A 17,354-nucleotide genomic window follows, 5' to 3' on the forward strand; every position below is an offset into this window, starting at 1 on the left:
CATAGCACCTGCCCTCTGGAACATCCTCCCTCCAGAAATTAGGATGTCCCCGGCCCTATTGGTCTTTCGTAAGGCCGTGAAGACCTGGCTTTGTGCCCAGGCCTGGGGCCTCGAGCGTGTGGATGGTCCTGCCTCTTGGCTGTATTAACATCCATACATTGCTTACTTGGCAGCCATGTATATTTATGTTGTATTTATTTTATATTTTAACTGTTTTAATTGTAATTGTTTTAATTGTTTTATAGTTTTATTGTTGTAAGCTGCTCAGAGTCACTCCCTATAGAAATCAGCTATAGAAATCAAATAAATAAATAAATAAAATTAGCTAATTAACCAAGGAAAGCATATTTTGATGTATTTTTAAGTGGCACTGGTGGTCTGTGTTTCTGCCTCCCATTGCAATATCAGTTGGTATCCAGTGCCAGATAGATAGATAGATATTTTATTACAGTCCAAGGGATATAAAAAAAAAATAGAAACACAGCAAACAATAAACTGCAATATGTATGAAGGAAATAATGTTTAAATTAGAGCAGCAGAATTGGACCTAAATCTATAAATAGGTTAAACTCTGCCTTCTCCACCTGAATTGCTTTTGGTTCCTGAAAGCCTCAGAACAGACCTGAGATGTGGTCTGGGGAAGAACTTCGACTTGCTCAAGTCACTGAGTTTTTACAATTTTCCGTTTTCACCGCTGTCTTTTGAACCATCTCCATGTCCTTCTGTGAAAGTCCCCAGCCCTTCAAGAGAAGTTTTTAATAGTACAGAGCAAAACAGAGGGATGGACATGCCATTGTTCTAAGTCTATTGAAACACTTTATTTTTCTGCACAGTACTCTGCCATTTCCAGAGAATTGATTATTAATGTTATTTCAGAATGGGGTCCTGCTCTTCTTGGCCTTTGGTGGGAAATGGCAGACTGCGTGCTTAAATTGTTAAGGATGGTGGCAAACCTTACCACCAGTGAACACCCACAAGCATGGGGAACTAAGCATGAGATGGGGCACTGCCTCCCATTGCCCAGAACACCAAGTAGAAGGAGAAGTGACCTCTACCACTGTCGGAGCCATCCCTGAGCATGTTGAACCCACCAGCCCTGCCTTCTGATATTTGACTGGTTCCAGGTCTTACTTCCTCAAGAAAGTAGGTTCTTGAGGTTGTTGTCTACTTTAGATAATACCCCTGATAGGACAGGGTTTTTTTGCTTATATTAGAGGATGTATTGTAGTACACTTAGGATACTACTAGGAAAAAGCAAGTTCCTCCTTGTCTCTAGTAAACTTAGTAATGAGAATGAGGTCAAGTTTTGTTGCTTTTCTTTTCATTTCCACACTGTGATGAACTTGCTCTTTGGTGGTAAACTGAATGACTGAATTTTTATAACTTCAAACTACAATCTTCTTTCTGAACATGTCAGACATTGGCATTTTATTATTTTAAAAATTTGAACACTTCCATTGCAATTTCAGAGCAATTCATTCTGATCGCCTTTTGGCAAGGCAGATGGTATAATCCTTGACAGCTGCAAAGAGGATGGTGATCATTAAAAAGAAGCTTCCAGGCAATTCCTGGAAATTAAAGCATAACTAGAAGGAAGAATTAAACATGGACCTTAAAAATGACTGAGTAGTATATTCATATGTCATGCCTTGGGGAACAACCTGAATGTGTCTTCATAAAAGTTATTCCTTCAACAGTATTCAGATTCAGCTAGCCTGCTTGGCAATAGAATGAAAAGGTTGTGGATCCAGCTCCCACTGTATCTTCCCTCTCTGTCTCTCCATATGGAGTAGCTTCCTTCTATAAAGGAAGGAGTATATTTCGCTCTTCTAAATATTCTTAGAATATGTCTCCAGCCTTCCACATTTCAAGGTATGTGGGGGGGGGGGATAATAAAATAATAGCCAAAAACAAAACAAAGAGCCCATTATGCAACCCAAATTCCAATTGTACTCCAAGCATAGCTCATGCTATGTGTAGGCAAGCCAGGGTGATCGATCGATTGATGGGTCATGTGCCATCAAGTCATTTTTGACTCCTAGCAACCACATAGATTTTCTCCATGACAATCTATCCCTAACCTGTTCTTTCAAGTCTCCCAATGGTGCACTCATTGCCACTGTAACGGAGTCCATCCACCTTGATGCTGGTCGTCCTCTTCTTCTCTTTCCTTCCACCTCTCCCAGCATTAGAGCCTTTTCCAGAGAGCTGGGTCCTTGCATAATGTGTCTGAAGTAGAATCATTTGAGCCCAGTCACAATCAGAACCCAGAAAGGGTATCTGATCAACATCACTAAGTTAGATTGTATGATTGAGAATCTTTCCTGTCCTAGTCCAACACCTTAACCACCACATTACACCAGCTCTGTGAGTACTGTCAACAGTATTGTGCACACTGTATGTACCTCCTAGTTGGAGGAATGTGGGCAACATTACATTGCCTTGCAAGATGGTCTCTAGATTAGAGGTTCTAGCTGGCACAGATTAGTAAGTCTATACCTTCTCTATTTTACTACAAAATAAGTGAAAGCCTCAATTTTCCAAAACCATAATGGGCAGCAGAGGTCATTATCTAAGGACACAACTGGTGTTGACCATGGCATATGGAAGATTGCCACTGGAATGGTAAAAGGAATACATGGAATACAGCATGAATTTACAAATGAAATAAACTAAAATATATGTGTTATGTGTCTGTGAAACTAAAAGAAAGGGAAAAGATGTAATACATCTGAATGAAGGTAGTGCACAGTTTTAAGTTAGCTTCCCCCCACCAATGTTTGACATGATGGGTGCTCCATGTTCCAAATACAAGGTGGGCATGCTGCAGCTGTAGGTAACATTAGGAGTTCTAGCCAGCAACATCTGGAGGGCTATGGATTCCCCACCCTGGCACATAAACAAACTTGCAGTGATTGCACTCTCTTACTAAGACCGAACCAAATGAATCCCTTGTTAGACAGCCCAGAATAAGCACACCACAAACCCTAGAGGACCAAGTGCTATAAATCCCTGCCTGACAATACACCTTGCTCTTCGGTTAGCAGTGGAAGTTTTAGTACAGTTATGATCGAATGAGCTAAAATGTCAGAAAGTATGAACTATTTCAACTGATTGTTTTTGGAATGTATGGGTGGTTTATGGTTGTATTCAGGTTGCACACGGAAGTAAGAATTTATAGTTTGGTAATAGTTGCATGTTATGCTCCAGTGAATGGTGATAATGGAAAAACCAGGGGTAGCTTTTGGGAGAAATTGTACAACATTCTGAGTGAATGCATTTCAGGGAAGTAAATTATTCTGTTAGGTGACATGAAAAGATGGGTGAGAACTAGATGAGAAATGCAGAAAAAATGACTGAGTCATCTGGAGACTTAAGAATAAATGAGAATGGTGATTGTTCAGTTAGGAGTTGTTTGGAAAATGTTTGGTTCTTCTGAATACATTGGTTGAATATATAGCTTAAGCATAAGCATGTTCATATGTACACACGGTTAGAGGTCTGTGCCCCTTTACTAGCTTCTGAAGATTTGGGTTCAGCTGCCTGCTCCTCCACTCTTTCCTTCTACGTAACCTCCTCACTGATGAAGGATTACATGCAGTATTTGTAATAGAAGGATAACCTGTTTGTGTAATAGGTACTGGTTTGGGGAAATTCAGTTCTCAGGCATTATTTTCTTCACTTGGTGAGTTCAACCTAGCCCTTGTAGCTAGTAAGGAAAATGACCTCGATGGAAATATGCAAGAACTGTTACTTAGGCAAAAGAGTCTGAAACATTTTTAAAGTCCAGAGCAACTAGATAGCATTTGGAAGTGGCTCAGGCAGACGCCTCCCTAATTCACTGGAGTATAAGAAGTGGGAGGAGGTACAGCCCAATCAGACTTGCAAGATTCTGTTATTATAGCCAATCTCAATAAAAATAGTTTTAGCTTTCTTGTGGAGTTGATTTCCTGGTCTGGTCTACCTACTGGCCTGACAGCCCCTAATGATTTGCATGGCGTGCCAATCCCAGTGTACATTTCTATTCATTCTACCTATTATCAAAATAGCCATCAATATCCTAGTGGTAAGGAATCTAGTCCATGGGTGGTTACTCTTCCTCAACCTATTCCTGTCCTCACCTCATCAAAGCAATGTAGGATACAGACATACATACGTCACCTAGTGCCCTACAAGGAGCATGCTGTCTAATCTGCACCCTGTGGTACCTGTAACAGGGTGCTCTGGAAGTACCTGTTCTTGCAGAATGCCTGGTCATCAGTGAATAAAGTTGATCATTTGATTAATGTTCTTCTTGATGGCAATATTGCCTTGGCAATGGTTATGGAGACCTGGTTTTCTACTGAAATATGGTTGCCCACTGCCTTCTCTCAGCTGTGTTTGTTTGCCAGTCTGTCACTCATAGAAAGGGAAGAGGTGAGGAGGTTGCATCCCTTACCACCTGCCAGTTGTGAATTCAGTCCAACATCATTTGAGATGATCATGAGAGTTCAGCAGCAGCCTCAGGTACTACCAGCAGTCTTATACCATCCTCCAGGTGTTTAGCACACCTGCCTTGATGTATTTTCAGCTTGGCTTGATAGTTTAGACATCCTGCATTGTCCTCTGCTGTTAGCTAGGCATTTCAATGGTTTCTCTGATGCTCAAGATACCTAACTATGTGAAACTATAGAATTTAAAGGTGAATTAAAAATATTTTTAGAAAAGCAATTCAAATTGTTTTAAGATATATTAATACTTCTCAAGTCATTCACATTTAAAGGGTTACCTGAAATGTCCTAACTTCTCTTCTAAAGAGTACACACATTCCAAACATGGAGTGATAAGGTGAAGGCCCTCTCACATTTATTTGATAAGCAGGACTTTGAAAATTGGGACATCTTCAAAAGGGCTTTTCCTGAGAGGTAGTATTTTTCCTGAGAGGTAGACTTTTCCTGAGAGGTAGTATTTTTCCTGAGAGGTAGACTTTTCCTGAGAGGTAGTATTTTTCCTGAGAGGTAGACTTTTCCTGAGAGGTAGTATTTTTCCTGAGAGGTAGACTTTTCCTGAGAGGTAGTATTTCAGATAATCAAGTCCTCAGTTAGGACTACCATGTGGTGGTGATGGGAGTCTGAATGGCCACTAGATGGCAGTGAAGATATATTCTTGGCTGCCATCTAGAGCAGCAGTTCCCAACCTTTTTGGCACCAGAGACTGGTTTCATGGAAGACAATTTTTCCACAGACCTGGAGGGGGGAGGATGGTTTTGGGATGATTCAAGTGCTTCCTCTTTTTCTCGACCTTTTAATCTTTTTTCTTCGTGCCGTTTGGAGATAGCGGCCAATGGGCTTGCTTTCTCTGACAGGAGGTGGAGCTCAGGCGGTAAAGCGAGTGATGGGGAGCGGCTGTAAATATTCAGGCTGTAAATTCACTCGCTCGCCCACCACTCACCTCCTGCTGTGCGGCCCAGTTCCTAACAGGCCACAGACTGGTACTGATCTGTGGCCCAGGGGTTGGGGACCCCTGATCTAGAGGTCATTTAAAACTTTAAGCATTATTGCCACACCTTATTAGCAGCCTAACTGCCACACTGTACAATTGCACCAGCAAGTTCCATTTGGTCAGTGCAATACAGGAGTTAGATGGTCAGATTAGGAAGAAAGAAAAGCAAGTTCAAATCTGCACAGGCTGTGGTTTATTTCTCTATATCCCTTTACTTGCTACACAGAACTTGCTTTCCCTTGCTGTAGGGAAAAGAGCATTGCTACACTTAGGGAAGTAGTTGTACTGTGGCATAAACTGTCTTCTATCACTGACATTGGGTGGTCTGTCAAATTAAAAGAAATCCAGGAGGAAGAGGGGTTTATTTGTGCATAGAACTATATGTTCCCTGCAGCTATGATGTTTGGTCAATATCTAATAAAGATCAGCCATTTTACAGAGATTTGGCCCAAAGATTTGTGGACTGGATCTCAGGTGTTTCACAGTAACATCTTACTTACTTACTAAAAGGAAGATGTCCTCTGACATAGGCAGATGTTTTGCAGATCAAATTATCTTGATTTTGCAGGCAAAGATGACTCAGTTGCCAGAGGCTGAGAAAGAGAAGATAGCTGAACAAGTGGCTGATTTTAAGAAAGTCAAGAGTGAGCTTGATAAGGAGATTGAAATATGGGATGACACCAGCAATGACATCATCGTTCTCGCTAAACGGATGTGTGTTGTTATGCTGGAGATGACAGACTTCACAAGGTAATTATGCAGGAATTTAATATCTATATCTATATCTATCTATCTACAGTATATCTATCTATATCTGAGAGCTGGAAATAATTGTCACATTCAAAATGGAAAAGAGAAAGGGATTTATAATGATAGATGACAAGTGCATGTCAAAATTAATAGAACTGAAAATTGAAATGTCCACTGTAAAATATTGAAATGCTGATTGTTTAAAGTGTACTCTGTGCTTGGTTTGGAGGAAGACAGCATGATGTTCATCCTTTTCATCTTCCTTCTAATTTGCCTTGCTCTGGGTGACCCCTTTATGATGGATACACAACAAAATGACCTAATGGCAGTGAAGTCCCTTGGTTAAGAAATAATTCATATGACAGCTAAAAAAGTTTGAATTTACTCACTTAGTGTTTTTCATTGTGATCTTTGATCTTATCTGCATTAGAAACCCACATCAGTTTTGCACTAATTGAAATGCCATGGATTTTCCCAATGAACCATGAAGATTATTGTTTAGAAAGTAAGTGGGAGGCATGGAGATCTCTATGACAGAATGATGCTTCTAAGTTCACTAGGGAAAGGAAATGCATATCCCAGCAGTTTAAATAGGTTGTGTAGATTTGGTCTTTGTTTAATGCTTCTCATGCCTGTGTTGTTCTAAATAAAACACTGGACTATCAAAGGCTAACATATTGGAACTAACACACAGCTAGTAATGTCTTCTATAAAGGATGGGTTCTATACAACTGGTACAAAATGTTCTTTGATACAATGCAGACTTTGATGCAGTACAGGAAAAGTGGCAAGTTTTTGTAAATCCCCATCAACCCCTAATTTAATTTGGATGATTGGAGCAAATATAGAAAGAGGTTCAGGAGGCTACCGTGGTGATGATGGGGAAACTTCTCAAAACCGTTTGCCTTTTTCTATTGCTGATAATTTATTCAAGTAGATACAATGGTCTTATTTTGTAGACATTTCAGTGCTCTTCAGCTACCTATCAAATAAAATAATTATTTAAAGATAATAAGGAAACTAATTGTCTCTCTAGAAATTGAACCTATTCTGTCTCAAAATGGTGTACCACACTACATTTCTGGTAGCTTCCATTTCAGCACATTTGTATTTATGAGGATTTAAAGTTTTACTACCTACCAAACCATGGTGCTTTTCCCCTGGCTTTTCTTCCATGAAATAATGGTATCATGCAAATATCCTCAGTTTTTACCCATCTGCAATGGGGGAAAATACCAGGACTATGTTAGAAGACCCCCCACAGGATTTCTGGTGCCCCTTCTTAAAAGAGGAACTCAAAGTAGCTCCTCTCATCTTGATCATTTTTACCATACCCTGTGGACACCCCTGGCTATTTGTCAGCCTTTTGAAAATAGTTCTGATAAAAGGAAAGTGTAACTGCATAGTCCTCAGTGTGGCTGCATCCCGCCCCCCTTTTTTTCCTAAGAAAAGCAAAATAATCTATAATAATGTTTTTTCTGTCTCTTCTGAAAGCCCCAAGGAGGGATAATTAAGATTGCTGTCTATCCAAACAATTTCACACTTATTTTTTGGTATATTGCAAGACCATTACAGCCAAATAAAACAATATCCTAAAGATGTTACAGCTTATGTAATATATGACTTGAATCAATACCTTTGTATATACAGTAAAAAATTCTTCATCTGTTAATATTCAAATTTACTAAAGGGTGCTTTTAAAATATCACCCTTATGAGTATTGTACTTTAAATATACAGTCCAAAAAGGATTCTTGTACTAAAAAGTTTTCACAAAATATATTCTGACAAATGAGGCTTTGAACCTCTCTCCTACCGCCTATATCACCTTTTAATGGTGCTAAGAGAAAACAATGCAAGTAAATGAACATGGGTTTACACTGCAGCCAGGGCTTTACGTGGCAACATTTCTTCCTGCTGGCAAGAATTATCTGTGATTGAGGGAAAATTTTGCTATTCCCCTTACATCATTCAAACTACAGTGCAATTTCCCACATTGATCTGCACATTTCCCAAACGCTCCAGAGCAGATTTTTAGAATATGAGGGGAACTGAAGGAGGAAAGTCAATTGGCAAAAAAGCCATTTTCCTCAGTAGAAAAAGGCTACTGCTGAACTAAAGTCATCTATGAGATATTCTGAGGGCAAAAGACTGACTATGGATCCACCTTATTGCACTGATCAATTTAAGCTGAGGGAACATTTTCATTTTATAATCTACAAGCTGTATTGGTCTCTTATAATGCTTCAGGGTAAAAGCTTTCCCTGCCTGCTCTCTCTGTTGTTATAGTTCTTAATACTAGGAACGTAAACCCTAGAGTAAATTGAATTTAAGTGCCCATGAACTTCAGTGGCCTTGGAGGTTACAGGACAGTTAACCCTGACTTGGTTGCATTGATTTCAGTGGAAGCCAATTGCAGTTTAGTCTGGATCTGATCGGAATCTGCTCAGAAAAGTCAAAATGGCAGCCATAACTGTGCAGTTGAAGCCCCACCCCTTTTTATGTATGTTGTAAAAAAAGGTGGGGCTTCTATTGCTTGGGTGTGGCCACCAACTTGACTTTTTTGCCATCACTCCCATAGATGCCTCTGGTTGTAAGTAGGGTGTGAAGGCACAAGGAGGTTAGAACTTTTTATGTTGTAAATACCAGGGCTAAGCAAAAAAAAAAGATTTAGATGAAGCAGGTGAAGAGACACCTGGAACACTCCTGGAGTATGATGAAGAGTGAATCTGACTGAACACCAGTTAGAGCTGCTATTAAGGCCTACCTCATGGCAGTAAGGGTGATGAAATCTTAATATTTTTCCACCCTCATTGCATCCAGGGATAGCCATCCAGAGGCCTTGTTTCATGTGACCCAAGGCTTCCTGGGAGAGGGCGGTTCAGAAGTTTACCTACAAGGTGGCTGTGTGGAATTAGCCAGATGTCTGATGGATAAAGTCGATTGGATTCATGCTGAGTAGGACTCTAGCCTTGGAGCAAGTCTGGGGGAGGTGATTGGGGTGTGGTCTGGCTTACTTATCTGGGGGAGTTTGAGCCTGTTGGGCCTGATGAAGTGGACAGGATTTTTGTGGCTGTTAACTTGGCCACCTCTGCTTTAGATTCATGTTCCTCCTGGCTGTCTAAGGCCCCTCAAGAGGTGAGGTGTGATTGGGTCTTAGAGGCAGTGAATTCCTCTTTGAGAGAGGGGTTGGTTCTACTGTGCCTTAAGGAGGTGGTGGTTTGCCCCCTTCTCAAGACTTTCAGACTTGCAAGATTCTGTTAATGTAGCCTTACAGTAAAGTAGAATTAGCTCATCTGGTCATGTTTCCTGTCTGGTCTACCTGGGAATGCTGACATCAATCTTGCAAGTCTGAAATTACAAATCTCCCACTGTCTCCTTTACAACCTGAGAAGTTAGGGAGGGTCCCCTCTGAGCCTCTTTCTCCTCCCACTATGCAGCTGCAGGTTATGCCCTCTCTTAACTGACTGTTCCCTGGGCAGCATCTCTTTGCCCTGTTTCTCAAGGTCTTTCTCAAGTACCGTTACAGTAAGTCTAAAATCTCAGATAGCAATAGATTTTTTTTAAAAAATTCCTACCAAATTAGGTATGTTTTAATAAAACCTTGTACAGCAAATCAGTTCACATTTTGAAACTTTCTGCTTTTGTATTGATGTTTCAACTCCACCATCAATTACAGAATAGTTGCAATTTAAAAGAACCATTTATGAAGTCTTAAGAAATCTACAGATACTATACTTTGTTTCCAGAGTAAAAGGCTTTCTAATAGTGGGAATCATCGTGCAGATGTCCAGGCTGTTTTGTTTTTGTTTTTAATTCAAGTCAATGGCTATTAAATGCCGGTTAAAAATAGCTTGTCTCATTGTGGTGTGTGTACGTGTGTTTGTTTCTGGGAGGAATGAGCAAAAAATGCCAGAAGTGTACACCAAGAATGTATACTCAATCACTATCACACAAAGTGTGAAAGTCATCCCGGCTGCCCAAATCAAGCAGGCATCCATATCAGACTGGAGGCAGACGATCACTTTAGTGACAACAGCAAAGGCGTCATTTCATACTGCATGGAAGAAGGCAGTGCTAAACCACTCCAGTGTTTTGCCAAGAAAACCACACGGACAGACAAAGTGATTGATGATATTGTGTTGGATGATGGGCCCTTCAGGTCCGATGGCACTCAACGTGCTACTGATGAAGAGGTGAGGATCTTTCAGATTAATGATGTTTACGAGGTGGCTAGATTAAAGCCTTTGGGACATCTAGTTGCTGGTGTTGCCATGCAGGAAAGGAAAATCTGAAGCTGCAAAGACAGAATTACAGTGGGAAGATGAAAAAGTAATAAGCACAGCCATGGGAAGCTCAGTGCAGTGAAAGATGTAATGAATCAACTACACTCTGACACTTTAGGCATCAGTTAATGGAAAAGGACTGGAATTGGACACTTTCACTCAGAAGATCTTACTGCTTATTATTCAGGATATGAAAAACAAAGAAATTACATTATGAAAGCAATGTCAGGAAGGATATAGCAAAGATAATACCTAGGTGCAGTTGGTCAAAGACATGCTAATTAGACTAAATGGCCAACATTATGTAAATGAATCTTTCCCTCAGGGGGAGCTTCTAGTCAGGAGGCTGCTCCTAAGATGGCCCCGTCTGGCAAACCTTCCAATGTAATCTCTTTAGTGTGGGTCTTAAACGCTTACAGCACATATGGGGAGAACTCCCTCAGATAACCTGGCCCCAACCTGTTTAGAACTTTGTGCATCAAAGCCAACCAGCCAGTGAAGTCCATCTTGGGTTATGGTCAGTTTCGTTACCAAGATGCACTCACTGCAAAACTTCAGTACCTACATTTTTCAAAGGCAGCCACTTATAAAGTGTGTCCACTGTAATCTAAATGAGAGATGATAAAGATATGAATCATGATGGCCATTTCTTTTCCCAAGAAAAAGCCCAGCTGTTGCATGAGACAAATATTCTAAAATATTGTAGCTGCCATTTTTTTCCTTTGATAGTTCTTCAGCTGTGCTTAGGAGAAAAAAATACCTCATCTCGTTCCTACTCCAGTTTTTAAATTTATGATCACATTTTAATCTGCATAATTAATATAAGACATTTGTGTGGAAGCAAAGTAAACAAACACTGCAAGGAATTATGTGGTTTGCCTCTACGACAAACAAGACTGTGAAAGTAAATTTGCTTAAATTCAGGTATGTAAATATATTAGTTTGGCCTCAACAGGTGAACAGCATTGTACCACTGGGATGTCAGGCTGTTCTGCAGATAATAAAAACATATAAGATGATCTTGCCAACTTGAGGAATAACCAATTAATAACACAAACTTTTTCTTATTCCTTCCTATTTCTTCCATTCCCAGTGCTAGGAAGTGAGCAAATTTAAATTGGCTTATCTTTAAAAATATGTACTTACATACATAGCAAATATTTCTCCACCTGTGAGGAAAGTATCCATCCTATCAACAGTGACAATATAACACAGGAATTCAAGCCAGTAGTGGTGGGTAGTGAATGAAATCTACTGTCCTCTTTATATAAAATTATATCGTGAGATTATCCTGATAATGGTATGTCACCATGATTAATAGTGAAGTTGTTTCTATAAGGCTGGCCTGGTATGCAAAAATCCATTTGCTTGAGAGAATCTAGTTGGATTATTTTGATACTGTTGGTGGAGAACGACATTACCAATTCTTTCTAAGTTGATTTAAAAATTGTGAACTGTTCTTTATTTGTTTGAATTCTCCCACCTAGATTACCTGTTACAGTCTTTTCCCTATAAAATGAAATAGGTAATTTCTGACCACTCCAAAAGACACTTTTAAAGATGGGTTTCTCACAAGAGAGAAGAAACATGTTATGAATATACACCTACCTTTTGCATTAATTAATGCTATAAGGATCATCACCTGAATTAACACTGTGGTTTTAAACAGTTTCTTTTTATTTTTTTCATCATGGGATTTTTATTTTTTATTTTTATTGTTATTTTGGTGCCTTCAAGTCAGTCTTGACTCCTGGAGATTGCCTGGACAAGTCTCTGCAGTTTTCCTGGCAAGATTTTCAGTTTGCCCTTGCCTTCTTCCTATGGTTGAAGGAGAGAATGACTGGCCCAAGGTCCCCCAACTGGCTTTGTGCCTAAGGCGGGACTATAACTCACAGTCTGCTGGTTTCTAGCCTGTTGCCTTAACCACTAGACCAAACTGGCTCACCACCATGGAAAATAGCAACATGTTACTTTGGGCTCTCTGACTGATTGGTATTATTAGGCTAAATGAATGGAGAAAGGAGCCACTGGCATCTTTTGACCAACCCAGTAAGAGTCTTATTATTGTTGTTGTCATTGTTATTTAAACTTGTATGCTGCCCAATGACTCTGGGTGGCTCACAACAATCAAACTAAGAAATTATGACAAAATCAATAGAAGGTCAATGATACAGACCAGATGGAGTGAAGCGAAGGGTCTCCCTCACCCAAGGCCTGGATGAACAGCCAAATCTTCACTGCTCTTTTGAAGAACAGAGTGGGGGGCCATCTGGATCTTGGGGGAAACCTCATTCCAGAAACACGCTACAGAGGAGGCATGCTTCCAGGGTCCTGGTAGATGACATTATTTAACCAAAGGAACCCAGAGTGCTCCAGCCTTGTAGGTCTGAATTGGCTGAGCAGATGCTATGGGAGATAGGCGGTCCCTCAACCAACTCTTGAACTGTAACCAAATTAAACATGTTTAACTGTTGCTCATTTCATTTGTTTTATTCATTTCATACTTAAGCAAAGCTTTTGTGTCCTCTGGAAGGATGTGGACAAAAATGAATGTAGTAAAACTAGTGTCACACTGTATGTACTAATACTGATTTAAACTACACTCTATTATTGTATTTTGTATTTTGTTGATAACAGCTTTAAGATTCAACAAGTGCAGTTGAACTAGAAAAGTAAACAGATAGCCTAGCTAAAAGATCTTTGTCTCATTAGTCAAAATATTATGTATTTGCTCTCATTTTCTTATTTAATGTGTGTTTGGTCTTTCCATAAAGGCTCTCTCAAATGATTCATTGACATACTTTGTAGGGTTTTCCTTTTCTTTAAAAAAAAGTATTGTTAAAAACTTGAAGTTTAAAAATTTCAATATACTATATTTCATAATCTTCAGCAAAGGATCGTTACCTTGTCGTGGTGCTGGAGCTTGAGCACCTCAATGATGCCATGAGCTAAACCGTGAAGGGCCACCCAAGACGGGAAGGTCATGACAGAGAGGTCAGACTAAATGCGATCCCTGGGGAAGGTAATGGCAACCCACCTCAGTATTCTTGCCGTGAAAACTAAATGGATCAGTACAACCAGAGATATGTCGGTATACCATCGGAAGATGAGACCCCCAGGTCGGAAGATGGTCAAAATGCTACTGGGGAGGAACAGAGGATGAGCTCAACTAGCCCCAGACGTGATGACGCAGCTAGCTCAAAGCCGAAAGGACGGCTAACGGCCGACGGTGCTGGTGGTGAACGGCGAATCCGATGTTCTAAGCATCAACACACCATCGGAACCTGGAATGTAAGATCTATGAGCCAGGGCAAATTGGATGTGGTTATTGGTGAGATGTCAAGATTAAAGATAGACATTCTTGGCGTCAGTGAACTGAAATGGACTGGAATGGGCCACTTCACATCAAATGACCACCAGATCTACTACTGCGGACAAGAGGACCACAGAAGAAATGGAGTAGCCTTCATAATTAATAGTAAAGTGGCTAAAGCAGTGCTTGGATACAACCCAAAAAACGACAGAATGATCTCAATTCGAATTCAGGGCAAGCCATCTAACATCACAGTGATCCAAATATACGCCCCAACCACAAATGCTGAAGAAGCTGAAGTAGAGCAGTTCTATGAGGATCTGCAGCACCTACTGGACAACACGCCTAAAAGAGATGTTATTTTCATCACAGGAGACTGGAATGCTAAGGTGGGCAGTCAAATGACTCCTCGAATTACAGGTAAGTATGGCCTGGGAGAACAAAACGAAGCAGGACACAGGCTGATAGAATTTTGCCAAGACAATTCACTCTGCATAACAAACACTCTCTTCCAACAACCTAAGAGACGGCTTTATACATGGACTTCACCAGATGGACAACACCGAAATCAGATTGATTACATCCTTTGCAGCCAAAGGTGGCGGACATCTGTACAGTCGGTAAAAACAAGGCCTGGAGCTGACTGTAGTTCAGATCACGAACTTCTTCTTGCACAATTTAGGATCAGACTAAAGAGATTAGGGAAGACCCACAGATCAGCTAGATATGAGCTCACTAATATTCCTAAGGAATATGCAGTGGAGGTGAAGAATCGATTTAAGGGACTGGACTTAGTAGATAGGGTCCCGGAAGAACTCTGGACAGAAGTTGGCAGCATTGTTCAGGAGGCGGCAACAAAATACATCCCAAAGAAAGAGAAAACCAAGAAGGCAAAATGGCTGTCTGCTGAGACACTAGAAGTAGCCCAAGAAAGAAGGAAAGCAAAAGGCAACAGTGATAGGGGGAGATATGCCCAATTAAATGCAAAATTCCAGAGGTTAGCCAGAAGAGATAAGGAATTATTTTTAAACAAGCAATGCGCGGAAGTGGAAGAAGACAATAGAATAGGAAGGACAAGAGACCTCTTCCAGAAAATTAGAAACATTGGAGGTAAATTCCAGGCCAAAATGGGTATGATCAAAAACAAAGATGGCAAGGACCTAACAGAAGAAGAAGAGATCAAGAAAAGGTGGCAAGAATATACAGAAAACCTGTATAGGAAGGATAACAATATCGGGGATAGCTTTGACGGTGTGGTCGGTGAGCTAGAGCCAGACATCCTGAAGAGTGAGGTTGAGTGGGCCTTAAGAAGCATTGCTAATAACAAGGCAACAGGAGACGACGGCATCCCAGCTGAACTGTTCAAAATCTTGCAAGATGATGCTGTCAAGGTAATGCATGCTATATGCCAGCAAATTTGGAAAACACAAGAATGGCCATCAGACTGGAAAAAATCAACTTATATCCCCATACCAAAAAAGGGGAACACTAAAGAATGTTCAAACTATCGAACAGTGGCACTCATTTCACATGCCAGTAAGGTAATGCTCAAGATCCTGCAAGGTAGACTTCAGCAGTTCATGGAGCGAGAATTGCCAGATGTACAAGCTGGGTTTAGAAAAGGCAGAGGAACTAGAGACCAAATTGCCAATATCCGCTGGATAATGGAAAAAGCCAGGGAGTTTCAGAAAAACATCTATTTCTGTTTTATTGACTATTCTAAAGCCTTTGACTGTGTGGACCATAACAAATTGTGGAAAGTTCTTAGTGTTATGGGGATACCAAGTCATCTTGTATGCCTCCTGAAGAATCTGTATAACGACCAAGTAGCAACAGTAAGAACAGACCACGGAACAACAGACTGGTTTAAGATTGGGAAAGGAGTACGGCAGGGCTGTATACTCTCACCCTACCTATTCAACTTGTATGCAGAACACATCATGCGACAAGTTGGCCTTGAGGAATCCAAGGCTGGAGTTAAAATCTCTGGAAGAAACATTAACAATCTCAGATATGCAGATGATACCACTTTGATGGCTGAAAGTGAAGAGGAACTGAGGAGCCTTATGATGAAGGTGAAAGAAGAAAGTGCAAAAGCTGGTTTGCAGCTAAACCTCAAAAAAACCAAGATTATGGCAACCAGCTTGATTGATAACTGGCAAATAGAGGGAGAAAATGTAGAAGCAGTGAAAGACTTTGTATTCCTAGGTGCAAAGATTACTGCAGATGCTGACTGCAGTCAGGAAATCAGAAGACGCTTAATCCTTGGGAGAAGAGCAATGACAAATCTTGATAAAATAGTTAAGAGTAGAGACATCACACTGACAACAAAGGCCCGCATAGTTAAAGCAATGGTGTTCCCTGTAGTAACATATGGCTGTGAGAGCTGGACCATAAGGAAGGCTGAGCGAAGGAAGATCGATGCTTTTGAACTGTGGTGTTGGAGGAAAATTCTGAGAGTGCCTTGGACTGCCAGAAGATCAAACCAGTCCATCCTCCAGGAAATCAAGCCAGACTGCTCACTTGAGGGAATGATATTAAAGGCAAAACTGAAATACTTTGGCCACATAATGAGAAGACAGGACACCCTGGAGAAGATGCTGATGCTAGGGAGAGTGGAAGGCAAAAGGAAGAGGGGTCGACCAAGGGCAAGATGGATGGATGATATTCTAGAGGTGACAGACTCGTCCCTGGGGGAGCTGGGGGTGTTGACGACCGACAGGAAGCTCTGGCGTGGGCTGGTCCATGAAGTCACGAAGAGTCGGAAGCGACTAAACGAATAAACAACAACAACATATTTCATAATACACTTATTATTTTATATTGGCACTTTCCCTAGTTTTGAAATGCAGTATTTGGAGGAAGACATTGGGTCATCAGAAAATTAATTCTATAACATGATACTTTTGCAGACCTCAATAACACCTACCATATTGTTCCATCTTCCTTGGCGATAAGAAATTTTGTCTTGTAACTGCAGTGTTTACAAGCTCTATAATAGCCTGTGTGAAAAAAATATGAAGTGATCTGTACACAGTGATTCAAATGTATTGTAGTTTCACCACAGATTTAAAATGAAAGCATTATTGTTTTGATAGCTTTGTATTTTAATACTCATTCCCTAAGTTTGGAGAGAATCTTTTAGAGCTATTCAGTGCTTCTTTCTGTTTTAACACCACAAAATAATTTGTATCATCAGTAAACATTTCACTTCTCATTTCTAATTCTGTTTATGGACATATTAAAAAGCACAGGTCCTTCAGGAACCACTCTGTTTATAACTCTCTCTTGTACAAAATGGCCATTTAAGGATGCATTTATTCATAATTTCTAATATTTGTTCTTTTAACTAGCTGCCATTCTTGAGTTTCTTGAATTTGCTCAATGTGAGAGATTTATTAAAAGCCTTTAAAAAGTTCCAGTAAATAATATCCATTGGACCAGCCCAGTCTATATACCTGACACTTTCAAAGGATTCTAAAAGATTAGTGAATCAGGCCTTACCTTTATTGAAGCCATATTAAT

The 17,354-nt window shown here is 40.3% G+C and overlaps 1 protein-coding gene across 1 annotated transcript in view; it reads left to right on the forward strand.

The window, feature by feature from the left end:
• Window positions 1-17,354, forward strand: part of CTNNA3 (catenin alpha 3) — a 781,530-nt gene that overhangs the window by 679,640 nt on the left and 84,536 nt on the right. Inside the window, exon 15 of the mRNA XM_063307559.1 lies at window positions 6,050-6,231. Coding sequence (XP_063163629.1) covers window positions 6,050-6,231 — 182 coding nt within the window. The remainder of the gene's footprint in view (window positions 1-6,049; window positions 6,232-17,354) is intronic.

Source organism: Candoia aspera, chromosome 6, assembly GCF_035149785.1.
Source record: "Candoia aspera isolate rCanAsp1 chromosome 6, rCanAsp1.hap2, whole genome shotgun sequence".
NCBI lineage: Eukaryota > Metazoa > Chordata > Lepidosauria > Squamata > Boidae > Candoia > Candoia aspera.